The following is a 19037-nucleotide window of genomic DNA, read 5'->3' as shown; positions in this document are numbered from 1 at the left end:
ACATGGTAGGTGTTGATAAGATACACACACACACACACACACACACACAGGATTGAATTCAGGAATACTGTAACACTGAGCTACATCCCTAGCGCTTTTTTGTTTTTGAAACAGTCAGTTGCTGAGGCTGCCTCTAACTTGGGATCCTCCTGATTTGCTGGGATTACAGGTGTGTACCTCCAGGCCTGGTTAGAACTCACTTTTAAAAGCATCTAGAGGGCTGGGGATGTGACTCAAGTGGTAGCACGCTCACCTGGCATGTTTGCGGCGCTGGGTTTGATCCTCGGCACCCCATACAAATAAAGATGTTGTGTCCACCGGAAACTAAAAAAATAAATATTAAAAAAAATAATAAAAGCATCTAGATCTGGGACTGGTGGCACACACCTTTCATCCCAGCAACTGGGAAGGCTGAGGAAACTAGCAAGACCCTGTCTCAAAATTTAGAAGGCAGAGGGGGCTGGGGATATGGCTCATTTGTAGAGTGCCCCTGAATTCCATCCTCAGTACTACACACACATACACACACACACACACACACACACACACACACACACACACACACATCTGGACCTGGGTTTTTGTTTGTTCAATTTTGCAGTGCTGGAAATTAGACCCATGGTCTTATACATGCTAGGCAAATGCTCCACCACTGAACATCCCCAGCCCAGGACCTGGGTATTTGATTATCATTCCGTCTCTTTTTTTCTGTCAATTTTGGTATTATGTGTTCTTAGAAATATACTCATTTTGTGGAGGTCCCCATGTATTGTGTGTCTGTCTTCCTCTAGTTGTGTTATAAAATAAGTCTGCCTTTGGAAGGTTTTTTTGCTCTGTGGCCAATTAAAAGCATTTCCCACTATCTAAATATTTTTTGTCATCCTGGGTGTCACAGAGTTCAAGATTTCATCCAAGAATTTAGGGGGCTGGGGGCATAGCTTAGTGGTAGAATGCTTCCCTGGATTTGATCTCCAGCATTGCCCCCATAATAAATAAGTATATAAATGAAAAAATGAAAATTTATTTGTATCAATTTAGTTCTTATATTCTGATAAAGAGTTCAGATAGCAAGGGATACCTATAGTAAACAAACATGGAAAGACCATTATATCCACAATCTTAAAAATAACTCATGCTATTGATGGGTGACTCTTTTTCAGTGCTGAGGATCAAACCCAAGGATTCTCTACCACTGAGCCACATCCCAAGCTCCTTTTATTTTTTTAGTTAGAGACAGGGTCTCACTAAATTGTTGAAGCTGACGTTTAACTTGTGATCCTTCTGCCTCAGACTCCCAAGTAGCTAGAAATTGCTGGGATTATAGGCATGTGCCACAACTGGCTTGACAGTAACTTATCATTTAGGCTTTTATAGTAAAGAAACAATTGGGGTCTCAAGCCAAGCTCATGACAGACTTCATTTTGTTCATAGCAGTATCTGTAGCACCTAAATGGTGCCCAACTCATAGCAAATATTATGATAATAATTGTTGAATGAACAAGTGAATGAACAATTATAAAAAAATAGAAAACAAGAAAAATGTCTGGAGGCATTTTTTTTTTTTCCATACCAGGAATTGAACTCGGGGCTTCACAGATGATGGGCAGGTGCCCTACTATTGAGCTGCATCCTCAGCCTTTTCCAGTATTTTAATATGAAATTTCAAGCATATAGACAAATTAAAAGACTTTTACAGTAAATTTCTGTCTACTCATCCATTAGATTATACCATTTCACTATACTTGCTTTATCTCAAGTATGTTATTTTTTACTCTTTAGATTTTTTTTAAAAATATTTATTTATTCATTCATTTATTTTAAATGGTAGTTGGACACAATACCCTTACCTTTATTTATTTATTTTTATGTGGTGCTGAGGATCTAACCCAGGACCTTGCATGTGCAAGGCAAGCACTCCACCGCTGAGCCACAACCCCAGTCCCCTCTTCAGATATTTTTGATTTTTACAAAGCCAATTGTATCTGTTTTCTTTTATGATTTCTGCTGAGGAAGGCCTTTCCCATGCTTGAAGTAATGAGTTTTGTTGTTAGATTTCCTAGTACTTTTTATGTTTTTCTATTTGGGGATTTAAATTTTTGATCTATCTGGAATTCATTTGGAATAAATAAGGTAGAGGGCTGGGATGTGGCTCAGTGGTAGAGCACTTGCCTAGCATGTGTGAGGCAATGGGGTCAATCCTCAGCACTGTATACAAATAAAGGTTCATCAGCAACTAATAAAAGTATTTTTAAAAAGGTAAGGTAGAGACACAGTGGTACATGCTTGTAATCCCAGCTACTTGGGAGGCTGAGGCAGGAGGATCACAAGTTTGAGGCTAGAGGTAAGGTAAGTATACAACTTTATTTTTTGGTGGTTAACACATTTTTTTCTGTAGAGATAGTGAATATTTTTAGCATCGCAGACAGTATGATCTCTATTGCAACTACTCAACTGAAAGTACTCATAGATCACATGTAAATTAAGGAGTATAGCTGTATTCCAGTAAAACTTTACTTAAAGTAACTGGATTTGGCTCATTAACTGTAATTTTCTGTCCCCTAGGCCAGATAGTTATCACCACTATTTATTGGCTAATCCATTTTGCCTTGTTAATTTCAGACATAACTTTTGGATTGTACTAAATTTCTGTGTGCATTTTTATGTGCTGTGGACTCTATTTTGCTGATCTGTGTGTGGTCTTTTGTTCGTTTGTTTGCTTGTTTTGGTACCCCAAATTGAACCCAGGGGCACTTAACCACTGAGCCACATCCCCAGCTCTTTTTTTAATATTTTATTTAGAGAAAAGATCTTGCTGAAGATCTTAGGGCCTTGCTAAGTTGCTGAGGCTGGTTTTGAACTTGAGGTCCTCCTGCCTCAGCCCCCCAGCCACTGGGATTACAGGCATGTGCTACTGTGCCCGGCTCATGTTTTAACTGATCTACTTTTATAATATGTTCTAATACTTGATAGAGCTCCTCTAGGCATTTTACTCTCTTTAATGTTTTTATTATTGCATTACAGTTATATATACTAGTGAGGTTCATTTTGACATAATCATAAATGTATATAACAGTTTGCTCATTTTCAATGCCTCTTCCCTCCCTCTGGTCCCCTTCCTCTACTGTACTGGTTTCCTTTCTGTTTATTTGTTTTTTGAACAGAATTTTTCTGACTTTGTAAAGTTGTTCCCTTGTCCTCTGCTATATTTTGGCTTTTTCTAGAGTTGTTTTTGCAATGCCAGGGATTGAACCTAGGGGCCTGAGCATGCTATGCAAGCACTCTATACTGAAGTACCTGCCCAATCCATTTAAATTTTATTTTGAGGCAGGAGCTTCCAGAGTTACTTAGGCCAGCTTTGAACTTGGGTTCCTCTTGCCTCAGCCTTCCAGGTTCTTGGGACTACAAGTGCATACCACTGTGCCTGGCTTCTTTGCTGTTTCAACAGTGCTGTGATGAATAGTGTTTTTATGTATGTGCAAGTATATCTATCTGTACTTTAAACTCCAAGAAGTAGAAACATGTCAGAGGACCTATAGATTTTTTTTAGTTTTGCTGACTATTGCCAAATTTTCCTCCTTAGGAATTATTCCATTTTTACCTCTACCATCTACATTATTGAGAGCTTGTTTCCCATACAGCTTTGTCAACAATTCATTGTCAAACATTTGGACTTTTGCAAATCTTTTGAGTTAAAAAAGTTGTATCATTAATTTTCATTATTTAAAAAAATCCCAAATATTATATGTATATATTCCCCCCTCTTCAGGAGGCAGAGTGTAATCCCTTGAATGTGAGTTGGTGTTAGTAACATGAATAGAGAATAGAAAGGGGAAATTAAGAATTTTACTAGGGAGAAACCTGGCAGACACTGCCTTAACCAGGTGATGAAGGTTAACATCAAAAGATAAATCATGTTTGATATGTACACCCTGCTATGATCTGATCAAAAGAGCATCTTTCTATTGTATGCTTCTCAAAACCCAAACTAAACCTATAATCCCAACTTTAATCAGGAGAACATATTAGAGAACTTCAGGGACATTCCACAAAATACTTGACCAGTGCTCTTCAAAACTCTTATGGTCATTAACACACACACACACACACACACACACACACACACACAAATGCTGAACATGGTGTCACATGCCTGTAGTCTCAGCAATTTAGGAAGACCCTGTCTCAGAAAGGACTGAAGTATATATATATCTCAGCGGTAAAGTGCCCTTGGGTTCAATCCCCAGTAGTGCTAAATAAACAAAAATGAATGGATAGCAATAAAAGACTTTCACAGACCAGAGGGGACTAAGGGGACATGTTGACTGAATGAAATACAGTATCCTGGATTAGATTCTGGGACAGGAAAAAGGACATATGTGAGAAAACTGATAGGATCTTAATAAAGTATAGTTCGGTTAATTTCTTAAGTTTTGATGTGGGCCATGGTTCTCTGAATATTAGGGAAAGCTGATAAAGGGTATACTATTATCTTTGAACTTTTTTGTAAATCAGATTGTTTCAAAATAATCTTTGACTTCATCATAATTAGAAACTTTTGTACATGAAAGGACACCATCAAGAGAATGAAAAGACAACCCACAATGGGAGAACATATTTGTGGGTATGTTGGTAAGGAATCAATACCCAGAATATAGAATGAATGCTTACAGCAACAACAACAAAAAAAAAACCCAACCCAGTTGAACAAAGGGTAAGGACTGTCAGATGTGGTGGCTCATGCCTGTAATCCCCTTGGCTTGGGAGGCAGGAGGATCACAAATTCAAAGCCAGCCTCTCCTTAGCACCACAAAAAGAAAGAAAGAAATGATTGTCAGGTGTGGTAGTGTGCGCTTGTAATCCCAGCAGTTTAGGAGGCTAATATGGGAAGTTTATAGGTTTGAGACTGTCCTCAGCAACTTAGTGAGACTCTGTCTCAAAAATTAAAAAGGGGCTGGGGAGATAGCTCATTAGTAAAGCATTCCTTGTTTAATTTTTGATTAATTTCCCAGTTCCAAAAAAAGAAGAAAGAAATTGTTGTTTTTTTCCATGTTTTCATTTCTTCTATTTAAATATCTGATTGATTTTAAATGTATCTTGGTGTATGTATGAAATATAGTCCTAGGTCTTGCACATGTTTAGGTATTTAACCTTTTTAATGTAATTGTAGTTGGTATTTTTCTATGTTCTAAATAATGGTTATCTCAGTACAGCAAGGTATTTATTTCTATTAATTTCATATCCAGCATCCTTATTTAATATTTTGTGATGCTGGGGACTGAACCTAGGGCATGCTTGGCAGATGCTCTACCACTGAGCTACACCTGTGGCTCCTGATTTATTGTTTGTAATCACTTTTCAATTGATTTTCTTAGGCTTTGCAGGCTGACCCTCATAGCAGCTACAAATAATGCCAATTTTACCTTCTTTTCAGCTTTTAACCCCTTTTCTTCCTTCCCTTATTTAATTGCTTTAGATAGTATCTTTAGAATAATGTTAAGAATGGTGTCAATGATGGGACATTCTAGTATTATTTCTAACCAGATTTGGAATTCTATTGCATTCTTCTCTAGGGTCTGATTTTTGTTGATTGCTCATATTTTCTTTTTTAAAGTAAATATGTTGGTTGCTTTTTTTAGCCATGATTTTATCTGAAAAATAATTGTTGGTTCCTACTGAGTTAGGTACTATGCTAAACTTTTGGGAATAAGCCTCTAGGTATGGTTCCCTCATTTCCTAGAATTTGCTGTCTAGTCATGTTTTGTGAGTATGTATATGTATATGTATGTTTTGGTACCTGGGATTGAACCCAGGGAGTGCTTAACCACTGAGCCACGTCCCCAGTCCTTTTATAGTTTATTTTGAGAAAGGGTTTTGCTAAGTTACTGAGGCTGGTTTTGAACTTGTGATCCTCCTACCTCATCGGCCTCCCAAGTTGCTGGGATAACAAGCATTCACCACCACATCCAGTTAGTCAGGTTTTTATTTTGTATCAGGAATTAAACCCACTGAAACACATCCCTAGACCTTTTCATTTTTATTTGTATTATGAGACAGCATCTTACTGAGTTGCTTAGGACCTCACTCTCAAGCAGCTGGGATTAAAGGTGTGTACCACCTTGCCCAGCTAAAGTTTTTTTGTTTGTTTGTTTGTGATGCTAGACATCCAACCACAGCCTTTTGTATACTGAACACAGGCTCTACCACTTAACTGTATCCCCAGCTCCATTTTTTTTAAGGTGGGATCTCACTATGTTGCTTAGACTGGCCCTAAACTCCTGGGCTCAAGTGATCCTCAAGTCTCAGCTTCCCAAGTAGTTCAGATTATAGACAGTAACTTTTTTTTTCTTTAGTGGTTCTGATTGAACATAGTGGGGTCTTGAACATGGTAGGTAAGTACTCTACCACTGAGCTATATCCCCAACCCCAGTAGGATAATTTCGATGAAAGAACTATCACTGTTAGCAAGGTGACTGTGAATCAGGCAGGGTGGCATGCATGAGGCACACAATGAGAGAGGTTGGCCAGAGACCTCCACACGCAGGATCCTGCAGGCCTGGTGGGACCTTGGTGAGCATTTCAGTATTTTATCTGGAGTCTAGAGGAAGCCACTGAAGGGAATAGCAATATTTGGTTTGATTTGTTTTGCTGTAGAGAACAGTCCTGTTTGGGATGCCAAGACTGAACTGGGAGGGGTCTGGGTGGAGATGAGGAAACCAGTCAGGAGGCCACACCAGAAGTGTGGGGGACCAGAGAGGTGGGGGAGGAATTGAGAGGTGGGTTGGCTTTGGGATGAGGTTTTCAGAACCCCTATCTGTGGGGGTGGAACTTAGGACCTTAATTAAGGAAGGGGAATTAAGGACTGTGGGGATCACCCTTGCCTCTTGAACGTTTCAGAAAGGGTGGCCCTCTAATCCCCATCCTTCTTCCCTAGAGGTGGTCGTGGTGACAGGACTGGGCGCTATGGAGCCACTGACCGCTCACAGGATGATGGTGGGGAGAACCGCAGTCGAGACCATGACTACCGGGATATGGACTACCGCTCATACCCCCGCGAGTATGGCAGCCAGGAGGGCAAGCACGACTATGACGACTCATCTGAGGAGCAGAGTGCAGAGGTGAGGACAAAGCCAGGCTGGGCCAGGCCTGGGGGCAGCACTCCTGAAGGGCCTGTGTGTCTGACTGCAGCACCAGGTACAGGCAGCACTCTGCTCCCGTGCCTTCAGACTGTGCTCAGTGGCTTTACCTTACCTGGAGGGTCTGTTCCTCTCCCTTCTCTGAGGGTTCCTCTCCCAAGTTGGGTCTCCCTGGCTTCCATATGCTTGCCTCTGTACTTCTGAGGGCCCCTGGCCACTACTTCTTTCCCTTCTTCCCTGTTGTTCAGTTTGGGCCCACGATTCACTGCAAGACCTGTACTGCCTGCTCCCGGCTAATTTAGGGCATTCAAAGAGTCTCTCCTGTGGCACCCGGCGTCTTGGGTTGGGAGGGCAACTAGGGGCAGGATATTACCCAGTTGAGCAGCTCTTGGGAGGCCAGCTGTGGGCATTCCTGGTGTTTGACATCTCCTAGACAGAGAGAGGGAAAGGACCCCTAGGGGGAGCCAGTTCCATATGAGGTGTTTACCTCTAACCTGAGGGGGTGAGGCATAGTGCTTACCATCAGGGAAACCCCAGTTTGAAGGGGCAAACAGGCAGCTCTCCTGTCTAAAAGGATGGACAGGGTATTCTTGTAAGCCCATCTGCCTGATGGTTAGAGTGTGAGCCACCCTCTGCCCTCCACAGGGCCCAGTGCAAAGACCCCATGGTGAACTGCCATCTTGTTCAGGAACCAGGAGTTGGAAGCAGCCAGGCTTTTCCAGGAGCCACTGTCAAGCTGTGCCTAGATGTCTCCAGGGCAGATTGGGCGCTGGGGAGGGCCTGTTGGCAAGTGTGGGAGTAGAGCACCTAGTTGTCTAGCTCTGGCCTGCTTAGTTTCTGGAATGGGTGAGTTGGGCAATACCAGAGAACCCAGCAGCCACACCCTGTTTTGAAGGAAACTCATGGTGATGGAGACTCAGCCAAGGGTATGGTCCATGGCTCTCATATCTTTGCCAGCTCCTGCTGGCTGCCTCTGGCCCACATCTGAAGCTGTTCCTGTGTGCCCTCAGCTTGGGTGTAGGGCCCAGTCCCAGGTTGGAAACTGTAGGAGATAGGTGTCACAAGGAACAACTGTGTACATACCAGCTGAGCTGGCAAGGGAGGAGGGGGAAGAGAAGGGGAGATGTCGAGGGCAGAGTCTGGTGTGCCGACCCAGGCCAGTGTATCCCAAGGAGGTTTAAGCTGTGTCTTGTCACCTGCCTCTGGGAGTTCCTCCCCCACACCAATACTACCATTTGGAAAGCAGTTTCTAAAAGTGTCCCGTGGAACATTCACAGACCCAGAAGGGTTGCAGTCCAAAACCTACGCACCCTGTCTGCCTTGAACCTTTAGCCGGAGCCCGCCCACTCCTGGCTTTCAGAGCCTGCTTGCCTCAGAGAACCAGCGGCCAGCCCCTAGGCCCGCCCAGACTGACTGCCCGTCTGGTGTCTCTCGTCTCATTCTGTCGGCCAGGATTCCTACGAGGCCTCCCCGGGCTCCGAGACTCAGCGTAGGCGGCGGCGGCGGCACAGGCACAGCCCCACTGGCCCGCCAGGCTTCCCCCGAGACGGCGACTATCGGGACCAGGACTATCGGACCGAGCAAGGGGAGGAGGAGGAGGAGGATGAGGAGGAGGAGGAGGAGGAGAAGGCCAGTAACATCGTCATGCTGAGGATGCTGCCACAGGCAGCCACTGAGGATGACGTACGTGCCCCCCGTGGCCCTGGGCAGGCGGCAGAGCAGAAGGCCAGGCTGGGTCTCTTCCAGAGCCCTCAATTTCTTCTTACCCCTCCCTCATCCCCACCCTCATCACCCTTCCTCCCTTCTCCACCACAGGTTCCTATCCCTGATCATTGTCCATCCTCTGTGGGCAGGCCCTGTTAGCTCCTGGTCTGGAAGGGAGGAGTGTCAGATAGGCCGGATTGGCCCAGGGGCAGTAGCTGTGGGTGTCTGGCACTGGTGGGTGTGGGGGAGAGAACATCCCTCCTGCACATTCCATTGGTTTCTATCCTTTCTGCATGTGTGGATTGAGGGCCAGATCCTTACCAGGCCTGGTGCTGGATATTGCTGGTGGCAAAGATGATGTCAGGGCCCTGTTGCCATGGGGCAGTAGGGAGTGGGGGCCCATGGGAATTTCTGAAATTCTATTTTCATTCTCCCCTACTCCTTTGTCAGCAGCATCAACTCTCATCTCCAGTCTGGCCACAGCACCTTGAAAGGCTGCTAACAGCCTTTCCACCCTGTTTGCCTTTGTGATATTCTCTCCTTTCCATCTTTCTCTCTTTTCTCCTGTTCCTTCTCATAATGAGCCATATTACAACCCAAAGACACTAGATTAGCTTTATGGCTAGCCTCCCTGATCCAGTGCCTCTGAGTTCTCTGAGCAGTTCTCTGCAGTCTACTAGTTGCCTGTTTTATAGCAGTAGAAATCTTGGGTATGTGAAGGCTTCTAAAGTCTGACCCAAGCTGGGCATGGTGGCACACACCTTTAATCCTAGTGATTTGGGAAGCTGAGGCAGAAGGATCATAAGTTCAAGATCTGCCTGGACAACTTAGATTTTGTCTCAAAATTTAAAAAAAAAAAAAAGAGGGGGCCGGGGATGTAGCTCAATAGTAGAGTATCCCAAGTTCATTCCCCCAGTACCACAAAAATAAATATTTTTTTGTCCTAATTAGTTATACATGGCAGCAGAATGCATTTTGACTCATTGTACATAAGTGGAGCACAACCTTTTCATTTCTCTGGTTGTACACAATTGCCCCATTCATGCAGTCATAGGTGTACATAGATTAATAATGTAAATAGACTTTAAAATGCCTGGCCCACCTACCCTGTTCAGGGTCAGATAGTCACTGGTTGTAGATATTCACTGAGGATTTAAAAGCAGGCTGGGCCACGTACCAGGTCTGACTGAAACCTCACAGTGGCTCTGCTATGAAGGTACCTCTGTAGTCTTTCCTACCAAACCCCAAGCAGCAAAGTGAATTGCCCCCAAGGTCCATAGATATAGATAGCAAGTGGTAGGATGGATTTGGGAGTCTGAACCTGGACAGCTGGACCCCAGAGCCCACATTCTTGCTGCTTCTTGAGTTCTTCCTGAGTGTTTGAAGTCCTCATAAGTTCTTCTGGATCTCTTTCCTTTTCAACCTTGTGTTGGGTGCATGTGTAGGCACGCATGCATGTATACTTACATAAGGCTATTTTCTTGTATGTTCTTTAACTTGATGAGGAAACTGAGGCCCCAAGGTGTGGAGACTCCTCCCCTGAGAGTGCCCAGCATAGTCTCTTCATCTTTCATTCAAGGCGTCGTTGACCTAGAGACTTTGCCTCACCTGGTCCCAGGTTGCCCCTGCCCTGTTGCTCACCTCATCCAGGAAGGTTTCCAAACCCACAACCATACCTTTTGTCTCCATCCTAAGTTCCCGTGGTTCTCATGGTCTAGGGCATATGGGTGGAATTGACTCAGGCTCTTCTCCCTGGTTTGCTGTTTGTGTCATGGGTGTCTTTTAATGCAAGCCAGGGGAAGGAGCAATCCCCTTGCAAAGGGCTAGAATTATATCCCAGCTTTCCTTGCTTTATGGCTGCCCCTAAGCCCCTTTTCAGGTCGCTCTGCCCACCATTCTTCAGTTGCTGGCTCACTTGCTCTCCTTTTGTCTTTGTGCCCATGGGAGTCATCTCGCTGCCATTCTTTACCCTGCCCTGTGACCCTGACTTCATTTGACTCATTTTCTGCAAGTCTGGGGCTGGAAGCTGAGGATGGGTGTTTGGTGTGGGTCTGGGTCTGTCATCACTCAGGGTAAAGCTCTGAAAGAGGCAGAGGAGACTGTGTGTGTATCATCACTGATGACCACTCAGGGTTCGGAGGCCTCCAGTGGGCCTCACATACCCAGCTGCGCCCTTATGCTGAGCCCACCTCCTCTGTATCTCCCCATACAGATCCGTGGCCAGCTGCAGTCCCACGGGGTCCAAGCTCGGGAGGTCCGGCTGATGCGGAACAAATCTTCAGGTGAGCTTTCGTTCCTAGTGCCCTCCCCTTCTGCTGGCCAGCCTCAGCCTCCAAATCTCCCTCCTGCCTCTGCCTCTCCCTCACCCTCCCTACCCTGCCTTCCTGCCACAGCTGGGAATGGGCAGCTTTGGGGGGTACCCTCTTTTCTCCCCACCCCCACTCTCCTCACAGCTCCAGCCAGCAGCTTCTATGGGGGGCTGTTGGGGAGGGGGTGCGGCTCTGGGCTGAGCTGAGTGCTCCCCGGGGGCAGGGCCAGGGCCAGGCTCCGGGGAACCTCTTCTTTGGGATTCTGAGTATCTGAGATGGTGACCCCTCCCAGTACACTCCCTTCCCTCTCCTTTCTCCTGCCCCTTGCTCTCCTCCACATTTTTCTGGCAACAGCCTCTGACCAGAAAGTGGGTCTGACATAGACCCACTCATGTATTCCAAGAGGGGAGGCAGGGATGGTTCTCATCCAAGGGTGCATCCCAAGGAGAAGCCAGAGCTTTCTGGCCTTGACTGTTCCCTCCCTCCCTCTTGCAGGCTGCTTGGAGCTGGCCTGAGGTTAGCAGGGTGGTGGGGGGGGAGTTATCTCTGCAGGACCTCTGCCTAGGCACCCCAAGGCAGGCACAGTGGGGCCTCACTCTGCCTGGGCTTCTCTCTCCATCTCAGTCTCTCTCCTCCCCACACCTCCTTTATCTCTTTTCTTTCTCTCCCTCCCCTCTGAGTTCACCCTTCTCTGCCATTTTTTCCATCTGTCTTTCTCTCTGACTATACCCTTCCATCCTATTGTGCATCCTAAAGGTGATTTCTTTTGGAGATCAAGCGAGTCCCCTCTCAAGTCCTACCACATCCAAAGCCCCAGTATGTACCCACCTCTGAAGGAGATGCTTTCCTGAGGCCTCAAGTCCCAAAACCCTTACTCAGCCCTGGCCAGGCCTAGAATCTGTCTTTCTTACTGGCATATAAGTCTTAACTTTGCTTTACTCCATCTAGACCACACACCAACAGATCCTGGGTCTCTCCCCACAGAGATGTTCCAGGTGTGGCTTCTTAATGTCCCTGGACACTTTGCCAAGGCACTCACTGATTCATACCTCTAAGGTCCTCATAGCCAATCCTGGCCACCAATTCTTCTGTCTAGGAGGAGCTGGACTGTTGTTGGCTGTAGTCTCCCTGCCAAGGTAGCTCCTAGCAAGTCCTCTCCTTCCCCTGTACCATGATGAGGCAGAGATGACATTGTGCCCCTAACTACCGCTATCACACCACCTGTTCCCCATGGGCCAGGATCCCCACTAGCCTCACAGAGCAGCCTGGCCCAGCCTTTCTTTTGTTCCTTTGATTAAACACCTGAACCAGGACCCCTCCTGTGCGTCCCTGGCCTTCTGCTGAGCTCGCCCTTGAGTTATTTGCCCTGACCTGTATGGAGCCAGCAACCTGCCCTCCCTCCTCTGAAGCTAGATCTCTCCTTGTATCCTTTCTTTCCCAGCTGCTTCTCTCTGTTTCTGTCACCCCAGGCAGGCCTGGCAGGTCGGCCTGAGCCCCATCTCTCTCCATCTCTGCCCAGTTGGGGTGTTGTCTCTTCCCCTACCTGGATTTCCTATTTTCCTTCCCTTTCCTACCCCTCCCAGCCATCTTCCTTGCCTCCCACACTCCTTACTCTTTCTCTGATTGCTTCTTTCTCTTCCTTTCTCCTCTTTCCCCTTCCCTCTCTGCCCCTGGTCCTCTCCCCTCGGGTCCCGCCCCCTGGAACGCCGTGTGTCCAAAGCTGTTGACTAACCCACTGCGTCTGTATCTGAATGCTGTCTCCAGGTCAGAGCCGGGGCTTCGCCTTCGTCGAGTTTAGTCACTTGCAGGACGCTACACGATGGATGGAAGCCAATCAGGTTGCTTTGCCGCACTTGAACCCCCCCCCAAACAAATACTACTTTGTAATCGAGCGCTCCCCATCGCCTGATTCTTATGGACACAGTTCCCCGCCCTGTGGCCCTGTGTCCTATCCCCTCTGTCCCCTTTCTCCCTCTTCCTGACCCTCACTATCTCCTCTTCCCATCTCTTGCTACCCTACTGGGCTTCCCATCCAGAGCCCGCACTCACCACTGGCCCCTTCCTACCGCCAGACTCTAGTGCTGTCCCTCCACCTCTCCCGGCTGAGCTTTCAGAGAAAGAGCTGCCTGGGTGGGTTTGTTCCCCTAGCTTCCCATGCTCCCGGTGGGTGGGTGAGTCCCTGGGGGACCGCCCTACTCCAGAGTTATCCAAAGCCAGGACTTTGTTTCTCTCTCAAGACCACTGGGGAATGTAGCTTTTGGCACATGAACTAGCAAGGCCCATTTTGTCAGCCTTCTCCCTGCGTGTGCATTTGGCCTTTCGAGTTCCATGCAAATGGACACTGTTAGTTGAAAGTCCCAATCAAGTGTGATAGTTTTATTAACATCCTGGACTCACTTTGCTGTCCCCTCCCTTCCTCTCCCCTTCCCACTGCCCTTTCTACCCACAGTGGGCACCGCCTCTGCCTTCCCAGCAAGGGTCCCCACACAATCAGCAATGGAGGGAGCCTGCTCCCCTCACACGGCATGGAATCCCAACCCAGCAACTTTGGGACCTTATGAGACCCAAGGATCTGCCTTTGCCACCCAGCCCAGACCCCAGATCCTAGACCCCTGGAGTAGAGCACTGGAGAGAAGCTTCAGGGGAGGAAGGAATAGCTGTGGTAAAGTGGAGGGTCCCAGCAGAGGCAGCCCTGGGGCCAGCTCTGTGGGTCATAGGCTAGTGCGGTGGGCCCAGGACCCAGCCAGCCTTGGGAAGGCGGCCTCATTCAAGGCGGGAATTTCCGTCTGTTAAATATGGCTCTTTCTTTTTCCCCTTCTCCAGCACTAGCGCGCGCGTGTGCGCTCTCTGTCTTTCTCTCCCCTTCTTTCCCTCCCCTCCCCGTCTCCCCTCATCCCCAAGTGTAGCCTGTGTAGTGCTGGCCCTGGGTGTGGCCTGGCAGTGTCAGGGCCGAGTGGGGGGTTCTCCCCGTTGTCCACAGGCGTCGGTCAGCCGAGCACTGTGTGCCTGGTGGTGTGTGTTCACGTGTGTGTGTGTGTGCCCGGAAAAGCAGCAAGCAGCTGCGCCCGAGAGCTGTGGCGCTTTCCCTCCCTCCCTCCCTTCCTTCTTCCCTCCGTCAGTTCTCCGACCTCCCTCCATTCCCTGTCCCTCATCCATCCAGCTGAAGGGCTCGCTCACTCTCTTCTCCTTTGCTGAAACGGTGCGTGGGGCACTGCTGCCTGGACCTCACTGCGCTCTGCTTTTTCCCACAGCACTCCCTCAACATCCTTGGCCAGAAGGTGTCTATGCACTACAGTGACCCCAAGCCCAAGATCAATGAGGACTGGCTGTGTAATAAGGTACAGAGGTGTTGGGCATCGGGTACTGTGGAGAAAGACAGCCCCAGCAGGGGTGGTAGCAACTCTCTCTGAACCTGTGAGGAGGCATGGGTGTCAAGGACTGGTTCTCCAGCCCTAGCTAGGCTCTGCCCTCAAAACAGTCTTGCCTGGATTCCTAGTGGGCTTGAAATATTCACATAAATGGCTACTAAGTGATCATGTGGGCCTATTGCAGTGTATAGAATGTGTGCTCTGGAGCCAGACTGGCTGCAGTCACACCATCCTAGGTCTGCCTTGATGATGGTCGAGGTGCTTTTCCTCTCTCTGCCACAGTATCCCTGGCTCTAAGAGGCAAGTTCTAATGAGGTTGTGGGGAGGTGAACGGCATCAATGGGAAGGTAACAGCCCACAGGCAACACAGTGTAAGTGTTCACTCTTACCATTGAAGAAAAGCACACTACGTTCAGAGGACCCATATCAGGTGACTCAACCTTGAAGGGAACCCTGACATAGCCACCTCAAATGTGAGCCTGGAGGGTACAGCATGTAGGTTTTGTGGTTACCTTCATATTCCCTAAGAGAATGCTAGGACTCAGAGGTAGAACTATGGATGTATTTAGCCAGGATTTGCTCCTGATCACAGGGACCACTGGTTCCCTAATGGCTTCAGGTCTGCCCCTGAGGGCCAGCTTTGCAGTTCCACAGCCTCATCTCCCATGGCCATCTGTCAGTCTCCAAACCAAATTAGAAGAAAGAACTAGTGGGGGTGCTGACCCTTTCCCAGAAAAGTAATCTGCCTATTCAGGGGAGAGTGGCATCTTCCCGTCCTAACATTAAAAAGTCCTGTCGGCGGGTGAGTGCTCAACCTTCCTGAAGAGGTAGGGACAAAGGAATAGTGGCATTCCATCCTTCCTATATTTTTAGATATTCCTTGAAACCAAGGTTCTCTTTGCCTCCTTCCCCTCCTTTATGCCCCGCATTCCTGTTGGTTGCCAGGTCCTGTTGCTTTCATCTCAGAAATGCCACCTTCCTTCCCTTGCCATTCCCGCTGCTCATGCCAATCCTCACGCCCTCCCACCCAGTCGCCGCGGAGCCCTTTCTGGTATGCTGGCCTCCTGCTTCTTTTTCCCACCCTCACCTGTAACATTGCAGGTGACCAAGCTCTGACCATGCCCCTCCTTTTCTGCTTAAAACCCTTATAACTCTGAGCTTAAGCATGAGATCCTCCTGTCACCTAGCATCTTCCCATCCCAACTTTGTCTCTTGCTTCTCTGCTTGCTTCTTTGTGACAGCTACAGAAAATCTCTTGTTCCCTCTGCTAGGAATATCTTCCCAGCAAAACTAAACTTCTGGGCCTCCAAGATCAAACATCCTGCTTCTGTGTAGCCTTCCCTAAGCCCCTGTTGGTGCACAGTCCAAGCAGACCCAGCTGCTCTCCCTATGCTACACCTACCTCCGTGCTGTTAGGCTCCCCGGGCAGTTGTGACATCCTAGCCACATATGGCAGACTTGGCAAGGAAGCAATGTTTAGTACCTGATAGGGATAGAATGTGGTAGAACTGGAAGAGGTTTACAGAAGCTGGAATATCCAAGGAAAATTTCTCAAGAGTAGTAGGATTCAACATAGTCTTAAAGGAGGGGTTGATAGGAAGGAAAATTGATGGTTTCTGATTAGAGAAGCAAGTCTTGGGAAGAGAAACCTACTAAAAGGACTGAGCTGGGCACTCCTGGGAGTTGGTACCCCCAAGGATACAGAAGGAGTTATAAATTAAGGGAGTTGATTGATGATCTGGGGGTGGCACTGAGGAACCAGTTTGAGACCATGTAAAAGAAGATTCACAGGACTGAGAATGACAGCAAAAGTTCCAGAAAAGGCCCCTGCCACCCCTACCTAACCCAGGGACCCCACTTCCTGGACTGTTGTGGGGAGGATCTCTGGATCCAGGTTTAGAGGGTACAATGAAAAGCCCTGTCCCCTCTGACTGCCTGGCCTATGCCTCACAGTGTGGCGTCCAGAACTTCAAACGCCGAGAAAAGTGCTTCAAATGTGGCGTGCCCAAGTCAGGTGAGACCCACCTACCTCCCCAGAACATGGGAATAAAGGGCGAGGGGCTGGTGCTCAGGGCTTGGTGTTGTGATGTGTGTGAGGGTGACCAGCTGTGGAGCCTCCCTCTTTGTTACCAGCCTATGTCCCACCATCCCCAACAGAGGCAGAGCAGAAGCTGCCCCTTGGAACAAGGTTGGATCCACAGGCGCTGCCACTGGGTGGCCGGGAGCTAAGCCAGGGCCTGCTCCCACTGCCACAGCCCTACCAGGCCCAAGGAGTGCTGGCCTCCCAAGCCCTGTCACAGGGTTCAGAGCCAAGCTCGGAGAACGCCAATGACAGTGAGTCAGTAATTCCTTCCCTCTTCCTACATGCCCTTGGTGTCTGGGCCCAGCCCGCCAAGGCCAGAGAAATGGTAATGAACAGGACTGGGGCCTCAGAAGTATCCACCTGGTATGGGGATATACATGTGATATAGGGAAAGCTGGGGGGAGGACCAGATGATGATGCAACTTTGGGGGTGTATTGGAAAGATTTTCAGCAGAAGAGCAACCAAGTTGGCACCTGGGAGGAGGAATTGAAGAAGCAGCAGGTGTACACTCTTAGAGGCCAGAGGACAGGGAGCTGTGGGGAGCCACTGGTTAGGGGCCAGGGCAGACTATCATGGATGTCTCCTAACACTGGGACCCTTCCCACAGCCATCATCTTACGCAATCTGAACCCACATAGCACCATGGACTCCATCCTGGGGGCCCTGGCACCCTACGCGGTGCTGTCCTCCTCCAATGTGCGAGTCATCAAGGACAAACAGACCCAACTGAACAGAGGCTTCGCCTTCATCCAGCTCTCCACCATCGTGGTGAGGGCGGCACAGGGGGGGGCCGGGCAGCCAGGGTCCCGGCCCCCGGGGTGGGGAGGAGGGACCCTTCCCCTACCCCCCACCGCGGCCCCAAGCCTGGAAATGGGGCAATGGAGCCGGGGGCCTCCCCGGGCCTGACCCTTCTGTTCCCTGCCACCTCTCTACAGGAGGCAGCCCAACTGCTGCAGATCCTGCAGGCCCTGCACCCACCACTCACCATCGATGGCAAGACCATCAACGTCGAGTTTGCCAAGGGTTCTAAGAGGTCAGGGCCCCACCTGTGTCCCCTCCCAGCTTGCCCCCCGGCTTGGGGCCTCCCATTTCACTCCCAGTCTCTACCATCCTCTCCAGGGACATGGCCTCCAACGAAGGCAGTCGCATCAATGCTGCCTCTGTGGCCAGCACTGCCATTGCTGCGGCCCAGTGGGCCATCTCACAGGTACTCAGCCCCTCTGCCCCCAGCACCCTGACACTTGGCTTTCTCAATCCTCCTGTACCCTCTCTGCAAACAGCAGGGCTGGCTTGCTATCTGAGGATACAAAGCCCTGTCACAGTGGCTGGTGCGGGCCCTCCACCTTGTTCCCAGCTCTGTAGACAACTCCGTCCTCTCCAGCTTCTTTCCAAGTCACCTCCCCGGCTTTCACTGACAGCACTCAGGGCTGGTGCTCTGTTCTATTGGGTGAAATTTTTTTATTGTCCTGAATTGGTACAGTGTATTACATAACACATACACACACACACACACACAAGTATGTATATATACCTTATTCCTTAATAAAAATGAATTTTTAAGTGGATGAAAGAAAATTGAGAGAAGAGAATAAAGAAGTGGGAGGATGGGTGTCTTCCTTGATCTCGCACCCAGCACACATGTCACTCCCTCACAACAATATCAACCTCAGGAGCATTGGGGCGTGTATTGTTTTTTGGGTTTTTTTCTTCTTGTTTTCTCCACTACCCTGTTCTCTCCTGGTTGGATGGCTCTGAATTTTCACTTGTCTTAAGGTTGCATGCTTATCAGTCAGGCAGATACATTAGCTTCACACATAGGACAGACACTGCCATCAGGTCTCCCCACTTAATATCCCCTCCTTTTCTAATGAGCCCCTCCCACCTGCCCCTCAGGCCTCCCAGGGTGGGGAGGGTGCCTGGGCCACCCCCGAGGAGCCACCGGTCGACTACAGCTACTACCAACAGGATGAGGGCTATGGCGGCAGCCAGGGCACAGACTCCTCCCTCTATGCCCATGGCTACCTCAAGGGCACCAAGGGCCCCGGAATCACTGGAACCAAAGGGGATCCAACAGGAGCAGGTGAGCCCCAGCTTCTCTCCCTGAGCCCAACTTGGGGCCCATGGGCATAGGATCCCCCACCTCACCATTCATGGGCATTCTCTCTCGGTGTCCCTCTTCCTAGGTCCTGAGGCCTCCCTAGAGCCTGGGGCAGATTCTGTGTCACTGCAGGCTTTCTCCCGTGCCCAGCCTGGTACTGCCCCTGGCCTCTACCAACAGTCAGCAGCTGAGGCAAGCAGCAGCCAGGGTACTGCTGCCAACAGCCAGGTGAGTGAGCTCTGGGGATATGGGGCGGGGTAGGACATGCAGGGGACATCCTGGATGGGCAGGGGTAGCATTGGCAAACACTGAGCCCTGTTCCTGTCTGGCCCCATGACCAG

At 48.8% G+C, this 19037-nt stretch overlaps 1 protein-coding gene across 11 annotated transcripts in view; it reads left to right on the top strand.

The window, feature by feature from the left end:
- Rbm10 (RNA binding motif protein 10) overlaps window positions 1-19037 on the top strand; it is a 28277-nt gene that overhangs the window by 5749 nt on the left and 3491 nt on the right. For 3 of the 11 annotated variants that reach the window (XM_078034878.1, XM_078034884.1, XM_078034881.1), the window contains 12 exons: window positions 6932-7115; window positions 8586-8816; window positions 11050-11119; window positions 12911-12984; window positions 14398-14484; window positions 16468-16528; window positions 16648-16848; window positions 17206-17366; window positions 17534-17631; window positions 17718-17805; window positions 18492-18678; window positions 18782-18924. In XM_078034878.1, the coding sequence (XP_077891004.1) occupies window positions 6932-7115; window positions 8586-8816; window positions 11050-11119; window positions 12911-12984; window positions 14398-14484; window positions 16468-16528; window positions 16648-16848; window positions 17206-17366; window positions 17534-17631; window positions 17718-17805; window positions 18492-18678; window positions 18782-18924 (1585 nt within the window). The remainder of the gene's footprint in view (window positions 1-6931; window positions 7116-8585; window positions 8817-11049; window positions 11120-12910; window positions 12985-14397; window positions 14485-16467; window positions 16529-16647; window positions 16849-17205; window positions 17367-17533; window positions 17632-17717; window positions 17806-18491; window positions 18679-18781; window positions 18925-19037) is intronic. The other 8 variants (XM_005324008.4, XM_005324007.4, XM_078034879.1 and 5 more) reach the window with 8 other exon arrangements.

The sequence above is a fragment of the Ictidomys tridecemlineatus genome, chromosome X (assembly GCF_052094955.1).
Source record: "Ictidomys tridecemlineatus isolate mIctTri1 chromosome X, mIctTri1.hap1, whole genome shotgun sequence".
Lineage (NCBI taxonomy): Eukaryota > Metazoa > Chordata > Mammalia > Rodentia > Sciuridae > Ictidomys > Ictidomys tridecemlineatus.
This window is presented reverse-complemented; position numbering and strand designations above follow the sequence as displayed.